Source organism: Pseudophryne corroboree, chromosome 6, assembly GCF_028390025.1.
Source record: "Pseudophryne corroboree isolate aPseCor3 chromosome 6, aPseCor3.hap2, whole genome shotgun sequence".
NCBI classification, from domain to species: domain Eukaryota; kingdom Metazoa; phylum Chordata; class Amphibia; order Anura; family Myobatrachidae; genus Pseudophryne; species Pseudophryne corroboree.
Genome location: NC_086449.1, coordinates 285,561,375 through 285,579,523, shown reverse-complemented (window position 1 = coordinate 285,579,523; position 18,149 = coordinate 285,561,375). Strand labels below are relative to the sequence as shown.

The 18,149-nt window shown below is 43.8% G+C and overlaps 1 protein-coding gene across 1 annotated transcript in view; it reads left to right on the top strand.

Moving 5' to 3' along the window:
• ATOSA (atos homolog A) overlaps positions 1-18,149 on the top strand; it is a 169,190-nt gene that overhangs the window by 73,162 nt on the left and 77,879 nt on the right. The window contains exon 2 of the mRNA XM_063926106.1: positions 15,213-15,397. Within this exon, the coding sequence (XP_063782176.1) occupies positions 15,213-15,397 (185 nt within the window). The remainder of the gene's footprint in view (positions 1-15,212; positions 15,398-18,149) is intronic.

Here is an 18,149-nt window from a genome sequence, read left to right as displayed (position 1 = left end):
GCAGCTTCTGCTGATTAAACTGATATGCAGCATGCCAATATACTGTGTGAGACTGTGGCTGTATCTGCACATGAAATGCTACACCCAGAATATAGGCATGCTGCATATCATTTTAATCAGCAGAAGCTGCTGATGCCCCTAGGCATATCAAATGCCCTAGGCAATTGCCTAGTTTGCCTATGCCTATGGCCGGCTCTGGGTGGCAGCTTCACTTGCCAATATCAGCAATTGCATTGCAGAGAAAACCGCACTTGCAGCTGCATTTGTGTACTTCTATGAATCAGGCCCAGAGTTCATACATCCAGCTTGTAAAGGTTTTTCCTTCTGGTTTATTACAGACCAGAAGCAAGTTATCGCTTCCTTTTGTTCTGCTGGAGACAATTGCAGTACAAGTTAAATAATTCATTGAAGCCGAATCATAATAGTGGTAGTATGACCATATGCAAAGGTCGCATGTTCTGTTTCTGGTATATTGCATCATATGGAACGTACTTAAGTGTACCCGGATATAGTGAGGATTTATTTTTGTAAGATGTTCCCATCTATAATGAAATTGTGAGGTATGTCACTGAACAGGTAACTGGTTCATGGTGTCCGTATTAATAATGAGTTTTTCCACAATAAATGACTAGGCAATTTTCAGGGGAGATATTATGAAAGGCTTATGTTATTTATCTTCCTTTCTGTAACGCTCCATTTTAATTTCCAGATCCTCTTTGCTGTTAACTGTGTGTTTTACTTGGTAAATACCTCAGGGAATAAAATGATTGGATGAGTGGATTAATTACTTCACTGCCAATCCATCTGTAGTATCCACAATTATAGACTCTAGCCCTGACTGCGTTCTAATCTTCACTGGAGAATTAGTATAACCTTTTGAGGTTAATACCTGTTTGCCCTGTTTTTAACTAAATTTCCTTACATGGTGGAGCTAGTATTACCATAAACTCCTTCCTATCAGCAACCAACATTTTCCATTGAGATTATTTGTGCAAGTAAAGTTATAATGTATATCTTCAGTGTCTTGTATGGGATCCGTATACTGTACTATACTCTAATACAGCGAACATATGTAAACAACACTATATAATGTCTCAATTAGCTGTGCACTGCTAGAAGTATGTATATATATGTATGTGTATAATATATATTTTGCACAATTATGGATGACATACCTTGTAGTGTAGGCAATACAACGATCAAAAGCTAGTGTAAGGGTATACTAGCAGGCTGTGTTGTGGTATACTGCACCGAGTTCATCACATGCTTCATCAAACTCACTAGAGCACTATGGCAAGTGATACTGCATAAAGAACCATCTGTTTTCAGACTAAACCTGTTCTGTCTGTATGTGAAAGCTCTTACAGCTTTGTAAAGGAAGAGTTAACCCTGAGGCAAATGTTTAGCAGGCCCTGGAGTAACAGATGGGTTAAACAAGCACATACATGATTTTATATATTCAGCGTGTGCGTGTGTGTGTATATATGTGTATGTATGTATATATGTATATATATATATATATATATATATATATATATATATATATATACATGTACGTATGTGTGTGTGTACTAATTTCTCTAACGCCCTAAGTGGATGCTGGGGACTCCGTAAGGACCATGGGGATTAGCGGCTCCGCAGGAGACTGGGCACAACTATAAAGAAAGCTTTTAGACTACTGGTGTGCACTGGCTCCTCCCACTAAGACCCTCCTCCAGACCTCAGTTAGATTCTTGTGCCCGGCCAAGCTGGATGCACACTAGGGGCTCTCCTGAGCACCTAGAAAGAAAGTATATTTAGGTTTTTTTATTTTCAGTGAGATCTGCTGGCAACAGACTCACTGCAGCGAGGGACTAAGGGGAGAAGAAGCGAACCTACCTAACAGGTGGTAGTTTGGGCTTCTTAGGCTACTGGACACCATTAGCTCCAGAGGGATCGACCGCAGGACCCGACCTTGGTGTTCGTTCCCGGAGCCGCGCCGCCGTCCCCCTTACAGAGCCAGAAGCACGAAGAAGGTCCGGAAAATCGGTGGCAGAAGACTTCAGTCTTCACCAAGGTAGCGCACAGCACTGCAGCTGTGCGCCATTGCTCCTCATGTACACCTCATACTTCGGTCACTGATGGGTGCAGGGCGCTGGGGGGGGGCTCCCTGAGGGCAATAAATAACACCTTGGCTGGCAAAATATACATCATATATAGTCCCAGAGGCTATATAGATGTAAAATTACCCCTGCCAGTATCACAGAAAAAGCGGGAGAAAGTCCACCGAAAAGGGGGCGGGGCTTCTCCCTCAGCACACTGGCGCCATTTTTCCCTCACAGTTCCGCTGGAAGGAAGCTCCCTGGCTCTCCCCTGCAGTCTGAGAATACTACAGAAGGGTAAAAAAGAGAGGGGGGGCACTAAATTTAGGCGCGGTATAGATATATATATGTAATATATATAAAAAAGCAGCTATAGGGAAAACACTCATTGATAGTGGGATCCCAGTGTTATATAGCGCTCTGGTGTGTGCTGGCATACTCTCTCTCTGTCTCCCCAAAGGGCTTTGTGGGGTCCTGTCCTCTGTCAGAGCATTCCCTGTGTGTTTGCGGTGTGTCGGTACGGCTGTGTCGACATGTTTGATGAGGAGGCTTATGTGGAGGCGGAGCAGATGCCTGTAAATGTGATGTCACCCCCTGCGGGGTCGACACCTGAGTGGATGGTGCTGTGGAAGGAATTACGTGATAGTGTCGACTCCTTACATAAAAGGTTTGACGACATACCTAATGTGGGACAGCCGGCATCTCAGCCTGTGCCTGCCCAGGCGTCTCAAAAACCATCAGGGCCTCTAAAACGCCCGCTACCTCAGATAGTTGACACAGATGTCGACACGGATACTGACTCCAGTGTCGACGACGAAGAGACTAATGTAACTTCCAGTAGGGCCACACGTTACATGATTGAGGCAATGAAAAATGTGTTGCACATTTCTGATGTTACCCCCGGTACCACAAAAAAGGGTATAATGTTTGGAAAGAAAAAACTACCAGTAGCTTTTCCTCCATCTGAAGAGTTAAATGAAGTGTGTGAAGAAGCGTGGGCTTCCCCTGATAAAAAGATGGTAATTTCTAAGAGATTACTAATGGCGTACCCTTTCCCGCCAGAGGATAGGTCACGCTGGGAAACATCCCCTAGGGTGGATAAAGCGCTCACACGCTTGTCAAAGAAGGTGGCACTACCGTCTCCGGATACGGCCGCCCTGAAGGAATCTGCTGATAGAAAGCAGGAGGCTATCCTGAAATCTATATATACACACACAGGTGTGATACTGAAACCGGCTATAGCTTCAGCCTGGATGTGCAGCGCTGCTGCTGCGTGGTCAGATTCCCTGTCAGAAAATATAGATACCCTAGACAGGGACACTATTTTGCTGAACGTAGAGCATATAAAAGACGCACTTTTATACATGAGGGATGCACAGAGGGATATTTGCCGGCTGGCATCCAAAATTAGTGCAATGTCCATTTCTGCCAGGAGAGGGTTATGGACTCTGCAGTGGACAGGTGATGCAGATTCCAAACGACACATGGAAGTTCTGCCTTATAAGGGTGAGGAATTGTTCGGGGATGGTCTCTCGGACCTCGTTTCCACATCAACAGCTGGGAAGTCTACATTTTTGCCCCATGTTACCTCACAACCAAAGAAAGCACCGTATTATTAGGTACAGTCCTTTCGGCCCAATAGGGGCAAGCGGGTTAAAGGTGCGTCCTTTCTGCCCAGAGGCAGAGGTAGAGGGAAAAAGCTGCAGCATACAGCCAGTTCCCAGGAGCAAAAGTCCTCCCCCGCTTCTTCTAAGTCCACAGCATGACGCTGGGGCTCCACAGGCAGAGCCAGGTACGGTGGGGGCCCGTCTCAAGCATTTCAGCAATCAGTGGGCTCGCTCACGGGTGGATCCCTGGATCCTTCAAATAGTATCTCAGGGGTACAAACTGGAATTCGAGACTTCTCCCCCCCGCCGTTTCCTCAAATCTGCCTTGCCAACCACTCCCTCAGGCAGGGAGGCAGTGTTACAGGCAATTCAAAAGCTGTATTCACAACAAGTGATAGTAAAGGTGCCCCTACTTCAACAAGGAAGGGGTTACTATTCCACAATGTTTGTGGTACCGAAACCGGACGGTTCGGTGAGACCCATTTTAAATTTGAAATCCTTGAACACGTATATCAAAAAATTCAAGTTCAAGATGGAATCGCTCAGGGCGGTTATTGCAAGCCTGGACGAGGGAGATTACATGGTATCGCTGGACATCAAGGATGCTTACCTACATGTCCCCATTTACCATCCTCACCAGGAGTACCTCAGGTTTGTGGTACAAGATTGTCATTACCAATTCCAGACGTTGCCGTTCGGTCTCTCCACGGCTCAGAGGGTCTTTACCAAGGTTATGGCGGAAATGATGATACTCCTTCGAAGGAAGGGAGTTTTAATTATCCCGTACTTGGACGATCTCCTGATAAAGGCGAGGTCCAGAGAGCAGTTGTTGGTAGGGGTAGCACTATCTCGGGAAGTGCTACAACAGCACGGCTGGATTCTAAACATTCCAAAGTCACAGCTGGTCCCTACGACACGCCTGCTGTTCCTAGGGATGGTTCTGGACACAGAACAGAGAAAAGTGTTTCTCCCGGAGGAGAAGGCCAAGGAGCTGTCATCTCTAGTCAGAGGCCTCCTAAAACCAAAACAGGTGTCGGTGCATCACTGCACGCGGATCCTGGGAAAAATGGTAGCTTCCTACGAAGCGATTCCATTCGGCAGGTTTCATGCAAGAACCTTTCAGTGGGACCTGTTGGACAAGTGGTCCGGATCGCATCTTCAGATGCATCGTCTGATAACCCTGTCTCCAAGGACAAGGGTGTCTCTGCTGTGGTGGCTGCAGAGTGCTCATCTTCAAGAGGGCCGCAGATTCGGCATACAGGACTGGGTCCTGGTGACCACGGATGCCAGCCTTCGAGGCTGGGGAGCAGTCACACAGGGAAGAAACTTCCAAGGACTATGGTCAAGTCAGGAGACTTCCCTGCACATAAATATTCTGGAACTAAGGGCCATTTACAATGCCCTAAGTCAGGCAAAACCCCTGCTTCAAAACCAGCCGGTACTGATCCAGTCAGACAACATCACGGCAGTCGCCCATGTAAATCGACAGGGCGGCACAAGAAGCAGGACGGCAATGGCAGAAGCCACAAGGATTCTCCGATGGGCGGAAAATCACGTGTTAGCACTGTCAGCAGTGTTCATTCCGGGAGTGGACAACTGGGAAGCAGACTTCCTCAGCAGGCACGACCTCCACCCGGGAGAGTGGGGACTTCATCCAGAAGTCTTTCAAATGATTGTAAACCAGTGGGAAAAACCACAGGTGGACATGATGGCGTCCCGCCTAAACAACAAGCTAGAAAAATATTGCGCCAGGTCAAGAGACCCGCAGGCGATAGCTGTGGACGCTCTGGTAACACCGTGGGTGTACCGATCGGTTTAGGTGTTCCCTCCTCTTCCTCTCATACCAAAGGTACTGAGGATAATAAGGAGAAGAGGAGTAAGAACTATACTCATTGTTCCGGATTGGCCAAGAAGAGCGTGGTATCCGGAACTTCAAGAAATGATGTCAGAGGACCCATGGCCTCTACCGCTCAGACAGGACCTGCTGCAGCAGGGGCCCTGTCTGTTCCAAGACTTACCGCGGCTGCGTTTGACGGCATGGTGGTTGAACACCGGATCCTGAAGGAAAAGGGCATTCCGGAGGAAGTCATTCCTACGCTGATAAAAGCTAGGAAAGAAGTAACCGCGAACCATTATCACCGCATATGGCGAAAATATGTTGCGTGGTGTGAGGCCAGGAAGGCCCCAACGGAAGAATTTCAGCTGGGCCGGTTCCTGCACTTCCTACAGTCAGGGGTGACTATGGGCCTTAAATTGGGTTCCATTAAGGTCCAGATTTTGGCTCTATCGATTTTCTTCCAGAGAGAATTGGCTTCACTACCTGAAGTTCAGACTTTTGTTAAGGGAGTGCTGCATATTCAGCCCCCTTTTGTGCCTCCAGTGGCACCTTGGGATCTCAACGTGGTGTTGGATTTCCTAAAGTCACATTGGTTTGAGCCACTGAAAACCGTGGATTTAAAATATCTCACGTGGAAAGTGGTCATGTTGTTGGCCTTGGCTTCGGCCAGGCGTGTTTCAGAATTGGCGGCTTTGTCATGTAAAAGCCCTTATCTGATTTTCCATATGGATAGGGCAGAATTGAGGACTCGTCCCCAGTTTCTCCCCAAAGTGGTATCAGCTTTTCATCTGAACCAACCTATCGTGGTGCCTGCGGCAACGAATGACTTGGAGGCTTCCAAGTTGTTGGATGTAGTCAGGGCCCTAAAATTTTATGTTTCCAGGACAGCTGGAGTCAGGAAGACTGACTCGCTTTTTATCCTGTATGCGCCCAACAAGTTGGGTGCACCTGCTTCTAAGCAGACTATTGCTCGCTGGATCTGTAGTACGATTCAGCTTGCACATTCTGCGGCTGGACTGCCGCATCCTAAATCAGTAAAAGCCCATTCCACGAGGAAGGTGGGCTCTTCTTGGGCGGCTGCCCGAGGGGTCTCGGCTCTTCAACTTTGCCGAGCTGCTACTTGGTCAGGGGCAAACACGTTTGCTAAATTCTACAAATTTGATACCCTGGCTGAGGAGGACCTTGAGTTCTCTCATTCGGTGCTACAGAGTCATCCGCACTCTCCCGCCCGTTTGGGAGCTTTGGTATAATCCCCATGGTCCTTACGGAGTCCCCAGCATCCACTTAGGACGTTAGAGAAAATAAGAATTTACTCACCGGTAATTCTATTTCTCATAGTCCGTAGTGGATGCTGGGCGCCCATCCCAAGTGCGGATTGTCTGCAATACTTGTATATAGTTATTGCTTAACTAAAGGGTTATTGTTGAGCTATCTGTTGAGAGGCTCAGTTGTTATCATGCTGTTAACTGGGTATTGTATCACGAGTTATACGGTGTGATTGGTGTGGCTGGTATGAGTCTTACCCGGGATTCAAAATCCTTCCTAATTGTGTCAGCTCTTCCGGGCACAGTATCCTAACTGAGGTCTGGAGGAGGGTCTTAGTGGGAGGAGCCAGTGCACACCAGTAGTCTAAAAGCTTTCTTTATAGTTGTGCCCAGTCTCCTGCGGAGCCGCTAATCCCCATGGTCCTTATGGAGTCCCCAGCATCCACTACGGACTGAGAAATAGAATTACCGGTGAGTAAATTCTTATTTTTTGTTGGAAGCCAATTAACCTACCAGTATATTTTTGGTTTGTGGGAGGAAACCGGTGTACCCAGAGGAAACCAATGCAAGTACCCGGAGATTATACAAACTCCACACAGTTAGGGCCATGGTGGGAATCGAACACATGACCTCAGTGCTGTGAGGCAGTAATGCTAACCATAACACCATACGTACTGCTATATATATATATATATATATATATATATATAACTGTTAGCGTAGTATGAGTGTTATGAAATGTCTTCTTACTGTCGCTAATATACCGTACATGCAACACATTCTTAAATTGCTTTTGTCATTTGATCGATTGCATCCATCGGATGTAAAATTACCCATGAAAACAATAAGCTTTTCTTATTCCATGTCACTCGATTAATTTATTTTTGCCAATCTCTGCTTTCATTCAGCAACCACGGCAGTTTGCGGCAGCTCTAAACCTTGCATATAGTAGAATACTGGAACAGGAAATTTCATCCATGTAAAAATGCTGGTTTTAATTACCTAGTTAAACTCTAACTGCTATATATTTAAGGTTTCCTTTTGCTTCTGCGCAGTGCCTTACTTAATAAGAGACCCTCCACCGGATTTGTGCCACAGGTAGCCATTTCTCTAGATTTCTTTATTGGGTGTTGGTAGCCTTTTCGCATTGTTTGTCAAAACATCGGTTTCATGAGCCATAAACATTTAAATAAATAAGTACAGTTTACAGATCATAGTGCACTTCTACTGTGACTGAGCTACAATGGATAATGTCATAGATCTTTGCTTTATCACAGTCAGAATTACCAGTGGTTTGGAAGGGATAGGTAGAATGACTTGCAGCTTTCCCATTGCTTTGTTTAGTTATAACACCAACCATAGAAACAAAGCTGGCCTTTCCTATGCTTACTCATAACACTGAGATACCACCAGACACTCTCATCTACTGTACATCTGTGGCCCTCCAAACTGCTCAGCATTTCCAAATCTTTGTTACAGGAGGGTTCGGAACAGCAGAGATACAAGTTAGGGGTTTGTAGTGTTCATATTTCCATTTGTCCTTTGTAAAATAACTGTATGCTTTTGCAGACGTAAAAGATGATTGTTTTTAATAGATAACTAAAGACTTCAGCCCTCACTGAACAGTGTTTGCTAGATACAGAATAGTTTGTGATCTGTTTATGACTTGTAATAATAAACAGACGTTTTCACCATGGGAGAAAATATTCTATGAAGACATAATGTTGATATACTAAATTGAAGTTGCCCTCTAATCTTCGGAGATCGAGGCGACTTTCTTTGGAGCGCTTGTAACTAATTGTAGGGATAACAGGCTATTTCTTTTTACTAAAGGATTTGGTGGCTGCAATTACCTTTCCTAACACCTAATGGATCTATTAGACTTGGGGTATAAGAATATTTGTGATGCAGCCATCACAGCAGAACTGTCCCCCGTTATTGTCTATAACCCATCTGGTTTGAATGTTGTGTTTTTATGTCCACTGTATAAGTATGATTAAGCGCCTGTGCTTCTTGTTAGGGATTTACTTTGTTCTGAGTTTTCTCTCCACCAGCTGGTCCCAGCGTTGTGCCAGCTCACGATTGGTTTAGCAGTCTGACACAGACTGCAGCCTACACCACTGGCAATTCTCCCAGCAAATACATGATCATGTTGGCATGATAAATATCAAGCAGTGTAATCAACCTGTAGAGTGATTTGTTTCTTATGTCAAGTTGTGTGTGTTTATTTACTTTTAAGATTTTTATGACGCAAAAAAGGTTTTCTATGCACCTCCATTTATCCGGGTAGCAGTTAAGGGATCCGCTAAATATCCTTTATCTCTTGTTCCACCACATTTGATCCCAATGTCACTCAAGTCCCCAGTTTGGAAAAGACTATAAAGAAGCAGCCGATCAGCCTTTATGTCTGCAACAGGTTTATCTCCCAGACTCGCACGGTAAATTATTCAGACAGATGTTTAGGTCTAAAGGCCCGTTTTCGCGGGCCGATGTGGGAGAGATGTGTGCTGAGCGAACTGCTCAGCACACATCTCTCCCACCGCTCAGCACAGCGCGATGTGTGCTGAGCAGCGTGCGGGGGGAGACTGGGGGGCCGCTCATTTCGCCCAGCGGGTGAAGTGAGCGACCTGCTAGATTGGCCTGCATGGCAGGCCAATCTAGCACCAGCGATAGCGATGCGCGGGGCTGCGCATCGCTATCGCTGTGGGGGCTACACACGGAGCGATCATGCTTAAAATCTAAGCAATCTAGTCAGATTGCTTAGATTATCGCTCCGTGAGTACCCCCCTTTAACTTCAACCTTATCAGGGTTTTACCATATATATCATAAAGGTCAGGGGGGGGGGGGTTATTCAGAGATGGATGCAGATTTTGCTCCTGCAGCGAAATCTGCGTCCATATACTCACATGCTGGTGGCCGCCCAGCACAGGGCAAAGCTGCCCAGCATGTGTCGCGCTGCCACGCGATACGTTCGCAATTTAATTGGGAACACATTGAATAGAGGTAGAACCTTGCCTATGCAACCTGGCTGTGTAGGCAGGAGCAGTGCCGCCATGTTTCTATACTCTGGAAACGCAGGCGACGTCATAGGTCGGCCCCAAAAATGGCCATGACACACCTGCGTTTCCTGATCTCCACCCCTTAACGCTGCGTCACCGCCCCCTGGATGTCTGTTGCCTGTCAGTCATCATGTGATTGCATCTGGGTCACGCACGCTCACAATAACTGGTGCGCCTGCGCAGACCCTATGGACGCAGCTGTGTCCAACTCTAAATAATGGAAAGTGATAGGCGCAAAACACATATAAATGAGTCCTTACATCTGATATAGATGAATGTAAGAGAGTCCCCTTGTAATCCCTTTAGAGAGTGTTTGTAGATGTCCTCTGTAACGTCCTCCAAAGTGTAGTCTCTTATCTCAAGACAAAAAGCAAATCATAGGGCAGACCAATTTGGAAAAGACGGGACAACAAATTTATTTCACAGAACACTCACAGTAGGTAAAAGAATACAAGGCATATAACCACACGCAAAGGTGGGTATCAGGGTGCTAACAGCTGGAAAAACGAATTACCCTCCCAAGAAGAAACACTGGAGAGTCTGGACTTCTACAGCGTATCAGAAGGAAAAAAGGTCATCCAAGGAAGACAGCTCCACTTCTCCACACCTGCATTCTCCACCACCAGCATTAAGCTAGTGGTACCAGGTGTGGAGAAGTGGAGCTGTCTTCCTTGGATGACCTTTTTTCCTTCTGATACGCTGTAGAAGTCCGGACTCTCCAGTGTTTCTTCTTGGGAGGGTAATTAGTTTTTCCAGCTGTCAGCACCCTGATACCCATCTTTGCGTGTGGTTATATGCCTTGTATTCTTTTACCTACTGTGAGTGTTCTGTGAAATAAATTTGTTGTCCCGTCTTTTCCAAATTGGTCTGCCTTATGATTTGCTTTTTGTCTTGAGATAAGAGACTACACTTTGGAGGACGTTACAGAGGACATCTACAAACACTCTCTAAAGGGATTACAAGGGGACTCTCTTACATTCATCTATATCAGATGTAAGGACTCATTTATATGTGTTTTGCGCCTATCACTTTCCAATTCCTTGTGCACCAATTATTTGTGGAATTTTTGTGAAAGGTTCCAGTGTTAGTGGTCGGCTGCACACACATTATTGGCAGCGCATGGTGTTTTAATTTGTTTTTTCAACTCTGAATAATGCACAATGTGAAAATGGTTTTATGACCCATTATGTACTATGTGGTACATAGTAGGACAGTCCTGTTCTTTCAGGATTAAAGTATGAAGTGTGGTAATTGCATGAAACTCAGTTTAGTGAGTGTTTTGTCATCATTTGTGATTTAATGAAACATTCTGTAGTAATTCAGAGTTATGCTCACTGTACAGAAAGGTTGTCCTGAAAAGCCTTAGACTAAGCAATGTTACATTGTACAGCTGTAGGTCTATGTGTAATACAGTATGCCAGCCACCATGCCAGCTGTTGCTTCATCTACTGCCTAGTGTCATGATTCAGACCGGAGCTTGTACAGTAACAAAGGTGTCTCTGTAGATTGCTTATGAAGTCCTCTGATTCATAAAGAAACAAATTATTCTTTCAGTACAGATTACATTTACCAGGTTTAGAGAAATACTTTTTTGCCAGGTCATTAAGTGTTTGTGTCGGTGTGTGAGTAACATAGATGTAGCTTTTGTAGCAGCAGTTTTGAGATTTTTTTTTTTTTCTTCTTATCCTTTTTGGTTAGTGCAATGTTAGTGCTTTTTGTTTATTAGATTCATTTTTTAATTTGTCTATTTATGATCACATTTTCTCATGCACCCTGTTTTAACTTATTATAGGTTCTGTCAGCTGTTTTCCTTGCTGCTTTACAACAGGTGTGCTTCGTGGCTGCCTCACCTTTTTAAAGCGAAGTTGCTGTGAGCTTTAAACCAAGTAGCATACCTAAAGTTTAATACCAATGTGATATTTTTATGGTAATTATTTTGAGCAATAAAGTAGGACCTGCAGTAAAGTGGGGTCCCCTGTAGGGGGCTGCAGTCTTAAATGCATTGAATACATGAACTAATAACCCCACTGTTTATTATTGTTAGTTATGATAGTCCGTGCAGAGCCTCTGTGATTTATATTCAACAATCTGGCCACACACTGTGTTGCACCCCAAATCTAGTAATGGTGAGTGCCTTGGATTAGTGCTTTATATAGATAGTTCTCTACTTCTCCAAGGATACTGGATGTCGGGAGCGTAGCCAGACCTTTGTGGGCCCCATAGCAACATTTTGAGGGGGGCCCCTGTCCCAGTGCTTTAGAGAGACAGCTCACATGCCCCTTAGTAGTGCCCTTGTTCATTTTCTGAACCATAGTACTGCCTTCGTTAATGTTATGCCTCATAGTAGCGCCCAAATTTATTTTATGAAACAAAGTAGTTTCCTAGTTCACATTATGGCAGATGTATTAACCTGGAGAAGGCATAAGGAAGTGATAAACCAGTGATATGTGCAAGGTGATCAATGCACCAGCCAATCAGCTCCTGTTAATTTGCATATTGGAGCTGATTGGCTGGTTCGTTTATCACCTTGCACTTATCACTGGTTTGTCACTTCCTTATTCCTTCTCCAAGTTAATACATCTGCCCATTGTATGGCTGCCAGTACACATGCAACACAATACCCCCCAATTCATGTTATGACTATCACGTTAGTGTCCAAAGTTCATATTATGCCACATTACAGTGCCCCCAGTTCATTTTGTACCACATCACAATAAGCCGGTCTAGGGGCATAACTAGATTTATTGTAGACCCAAGGTCAACATTTGTAAAGGTCCCTATGTACCACCCAAAGGTGAAAATGTGTATAACACATGTAACTTTGACAGGGAGGGCCCCTCTCTGCTCTGGGCCCCATAGCACCTGCACTGCCTGTACCTATGTTAGCTATTCCCTTGCTGGACATTTGTAGAATGCCTGGATCTCCTAGCAACTTCTCTGTACAGATATACAGTGGTGGCCAAAATTGCGGACACTTTCTGAAATTGTAATGTTTTTCAACTTCGAATGCTTATAAAAACTGTTACACCTCATGCAGTGCAGTGATTAATATATCAAATGAAAGGAAATGTAATGCTGAATTCAACACAATAAACAGAGATCAAATATTTACATTACAAGGGAAGTTATGCAGTGAAAACAACACTTAGGGTGAAAATCCGTGTGTACTTATGATGTCACTGTCCTATCAGTATTTCGTTGGGTATCCTTTATTTTTCAAGACCGCAGCACAGCGACGTTGCAATGAGCCAACCAATGTTTGGAGCTCTTCCTTCTTTATTATGTGGTGCCATGAGACAATTATAGCCTCAATTAATTATCTTTTATTGAATGGACGCCACGGATGTACCAGTTTTTTCAAACGGAACCACAAATGTTCTATGGGGTTCAGGTCTGGGCTGTTTCCTGGCCATTCCAGCACTTGTATGTCATTCTCTGTGAACCACTGTTTGCATATCCATGCAGTGTGGCAGGGAGCTGAATCCTGCTGGAAAAAAATGGGGCATTATCTGGAAAAAGATCCCTGATAGATGGTAGAGGTTTTCGTTGTAGGATGATGTCAATGTACTTTCTGCTGTTCAGTGTGCCAGCTATGACATGAAGGCGGCCTACAGCATCTGCTGTCATACATGCCCAGATCATAACACTTGTAGGATTCTTTGTCGTTTGAATGCAATATGGATGTACCTCTTCCCCCATGCAACGTCTCACATATTTTCTCCTATCACTACCAGATATCGATATCTTAGTTTCGTCACTCCATATCACTTGTTTCCACTGACCTTCTGTCCATGCATTGTGTTCTTTTGCCCATTGTATTAGTATCTGCCGCTGCTTTTTATTCAGGAATGTTTTTTTCACGGGGATCCTAGCTTTTAGGCCAACCTCCGTTAGTCTTCTCCGTACTTTTCTTGCCCTGACAAAAACACCAGTTGCACTCAGTTCACTGCTAATGGCCGCAGGTGACATCCATCTGTCCCTGATGCAAATTCTGTCCTTTTCTTCCCATAATAAAGCGGGCCACACACATCTAAGGATTTCCAGCCAACCAATTAGTTGGCATGAAAATTTGGTAATGTATGTGAGCAAGTGACAGTCGTCCATTTGCTTCCAAATCCTGGAAAATGGTCATTTAAACAAATCTGTAAAATGAAATGTCTGAATGACCTACACTGACAGATTTTTTTTTCCCAACCAGCCAAAAAGATATATCTTTTTTTAGATGTATGGCCGTCTCAAGTCTCCAGCAGCTGCATTTTTATTTGCCTTATTTTAACATAATTCCTTCTTGTCTGTTATCAAATAAGGACCACAGGGCTAGTTTTCATAATTCTTTGTAAACTGCCTATCTACTTGTTTAATGTGGGCACACATATTTAGGTTGGGTTGTTTGGCCTATTTGCTGACCAGAGCAATTTCCATTTTGGACCGACACAAGAGTTTGGCAGTTAAACCAAACTGTCGTATCCCCTAGGCCTATAGTAGTGCAGTCGGAAGATGGCATAACCCGCCATGTTACCAATCTGATTGCATTTTGGAGCAGAAAGGTTTGAAATCCAGAAAAATGTCCCTCTTTGGTGGTCAGTGGGGCCACACTTGGGGATATTGGTCTACTTTGTTCTAGAGCTACTAAACAGCCCAACAAATGTGTGTTTTGCTTTTACTATGTGATATCAATGGCTGTCTCCATCTTCGTGCTCTTCCTTTTGTAGTGTTAAAGAACCGCTAAACAAGTAGTACAAATTGTATTTCATAAAGAGCATCTACTACTATCAAAAATAAGTGTAATAGTAGCAGTAAGGTATTTAGGATGAATATGGTGCTATTGTATGTGTATAGCACCATCTCTTAGTTTAATCCATATTAATGTAATTTGTGGCTAACAAAAATATTTTACAGTAAAATGGAGATGAAGTGCAGACAATGCTTGCAACATGCCCTTGTGCCACTGTGAGTTTGCCTCTAAATTGTACGTTTTAGCTAGTAGCCCTATAGTCTTGTGTATTAAACTACCATAAGTACTGCTGATGTGTGCACTACTTCACTCAGAGTTGAATCAGTCCCTATGTTTTCTGTATATGCTACAGGAGTTTGGTGCTTACTGCAGAAGCTCCTTATATGTTCTGGCCAAAAGGCTCTCCCTACTGCTAGGTGTGATCTTGGTTCACTTTTAAAACCCTGTGTTCTGTTCATTCATGTATATCTAATGCCAGGATTTTATATTAGGATACTCTTGCAGTACAAAAGCGTTTTGTATAAAATGATATTTCATGAATGGAAAAGTTCTGCTTTGTTACTGTTGCAGATATTTTCCCTGTTCATTTCCAGTTCTGATGTTTTTGAATAATGTGATTTTTTGTAGACTCTTTGGACGAGTTCTTTGAGTATGAGGCGGAGGATTTCCTGGTGTACCTTGCTTTACTGATTACAGAAGGTCGCACGCCTGAGCATTCAGTGAAAGGCAGGACAGAAGGTCTCCACTGTCCTCCAGCACAGTCTTGTCAATCCGAACCCAGTAAGCATGAATGCAGTGATAAGTTGGCACAGGTGAGTGTGTAATATCTCACTACTCTTATAGTAAAGTATTGTAGCGAATCTTGTTATACAGGTTGAGTATCCCTTATCCAAAATGCTTGGGACCAGAGGTATTTTGGATATGGGATTTTTCCGTATTTTGGAATAAATGCATACCATAATGAGATATCATGGTGATGTTACCCAAAACTAAGCACAGAATGCATTTATGTTACAAATACACCTCATACACACAGCCTGAAGGTAATTTTAGCCATTATTTTTTATAACTTTGAGCATTAAACAAAGTGTGTGTACATTCACACAATTAATTTATGTTTCATATACACCTTATACACACAGCCTGAAGGTCATTTAATACAATATTTTGAATAACTTTGTGTATTAAACAAAGTTTGTGTACATTGAGCCATCAAAAAACAAAGGTTTCACTATCTCACTCAAAAAAGTCCGTATTTCGGAATATTCCGTATTTCGGAATATTTGGATATGGGATACTCAACCTGTATTAGCTTACCCTGGGCATCTGCTACATCTATTACTTGTCTGCTCAGTTACACAGGGAATAATTGTTTTCCACAAGAGCTGTCATTGTGATTGTATTTGAGTTGTGGGTTTATTTTTTTGCATTTGGTGCCTCAGTTTAGAAAGATAAATCCCCGACATAACTACTAATGTCCATCTTATTACAAAGACAGTAGTTATCCTGGGTTTTTGTGACTATAGTATGCCCTCATTTTCAGCCATTTGTACATTTTTTTAATATATATATTTAGTGACTTGTCTAATCTTTAATATAAATGTAAAGGATATTTAAGTTATTCAATAGACTGTAAGTCACCACAACATCTACTGTCGTCAATAAAAAAACAAAAACAGTGCAGCCTCCTAGTTTAAATTTTAGGATACCAAGGGATAACTGCCCTCTTGGGCCTGAGATACATATCAGGCCAGTCTGCTGCTCTGTATGATTCTCATTGCTGGGAATGTCCCACCAGTGGGTTTCAGTATGTTTTGTTGATGGTTGAAATGTTGACGGTAATCATATTGACTACATATGTCGACAGGTACTCCATGTTGACAGAGTACATGCCAACATGCTCATGGTGTTGACACAGTCAGTTTGCAAGATGTCGACATTTTAAAAGCGGAGTTTTACATCCATGTCTAGCATCCTTGGATGTTGGCACATGGAAAGTGTAAAACCTAGTAAATGTGTGGACAGAGGACCAGGGTGTGCCTTACACAGCTGCTAGGATGAGACACCCTACCACACCGCCCAGGAGAAGGTACTCGCTGATTTGGTTGATGAGCAGAAATTCAGTCTGGGACCAGATGCTGGAACCAGAATAAGCCGAGTGAGTAATCTGCTTAGGTTCTGGGTAGCCTACATTTTTTGAGTGTTGTGGAGAACCAGCAAAGTGTCAGTTTTCTGAACGTTGAAAGTCCCTTATTTATGTGCACATAAAATAAAGGAAAAAAAAGTTAAAACAATCCCTTATCAGAGCTGGCCAAGGCAGCTCCATAGAAAACCTGCAGAAAACTAGAGTGGGGGAAGGAATTTCAATCCTCATAGTTTACCTATTAATTGCCCTGCATCTGTGCCCACAGCACAGCTCATGGTAACAGTGTCCCCCAGATACGATGAAGGAGATGGAGTTATTTCTAAATGGTGCACTGACCATTGTATTGTGTAATAAAACTTAACTTTAATTGGTATAAATTGAAAATGGTAAAAGGAAGCAAAACATTACATGGAAAAGTGATTCAAAATAGGGAAAATACAGTATGTGAAATTTGTGATTTAGATGTGTTTGTCCAAATGGTCAATTATCTTTGGGGAATCATCAGATTGTTACTGAAAATGTAAATATTGTTGTAATTCACTAATGATTTTTTATGTTTTTGTTTTAATAAATAATTTTAAGCAATCCACCAGTTTTTAATATTCCGTCTACTTATTCAAGTGAAAATGTCTAGATATGATAATATAAGGAATGCATTTTCTCTAACGTCCTAGTGGATGCTGGGGACTCCGTAAGGACCATGGGGAATAGACGGGCTCCGCAGGAGACATGGGCACTTTAAGAAAGAATTTGTATTCTGGTGTGCTCTGGCTCCTCCCTCTATGTCCCTCCTCCAGACCTCAGTTTGAATCTGTGCCCGGACGAGCTGGGTGCTGTTCAGTGAGCTCTCCTGAGCTTGCTGTAAGAAAGTATTTTGTTAGGTTTTTTATTTTCAGGGAGCTCTGCTGGCAACAGACTCCCTGCATCGTGGGACTGAGGGGAGAGAAGCAGCCCTACTCTCTGCAGATAGGTCCTGCTTCTTAGGCTACTGGACACCATTAGCTCCAGAGGGATCGTACACAGGATCTCATCCTCGTCGTCCGATCCCGGAGCCGCGCCGCCGTCCCCCTCGCAGAGCCGGAAGACAGAAGCCGGGTGAAAGAAGCAAGAAGACTTCGAAATCGGCGGTAGAAGACTCCAGTCTTCACTAAGGTAGCGCACAGCACTGCAGCTGTGCGCCATTGCTCCCACATACTCCAGTCACTGTAGGGTGCAGGGCGCAGGGGGGGGCGCCCTGGGCAGCAATTAGGACCTCTTGGCAAAAGTTTGACATATATACAGTTGGGCACTGTATATATGTATGAGCCCCCGCCATAATATTGTACATAAACGCGGGACAGAAGCCCGCCGCTGAGGGGGCGGGGCTTCTTCCTCAGCACTCACCAGCGCCATTTTTTCTCCACAGCTCCGCTGAGAGG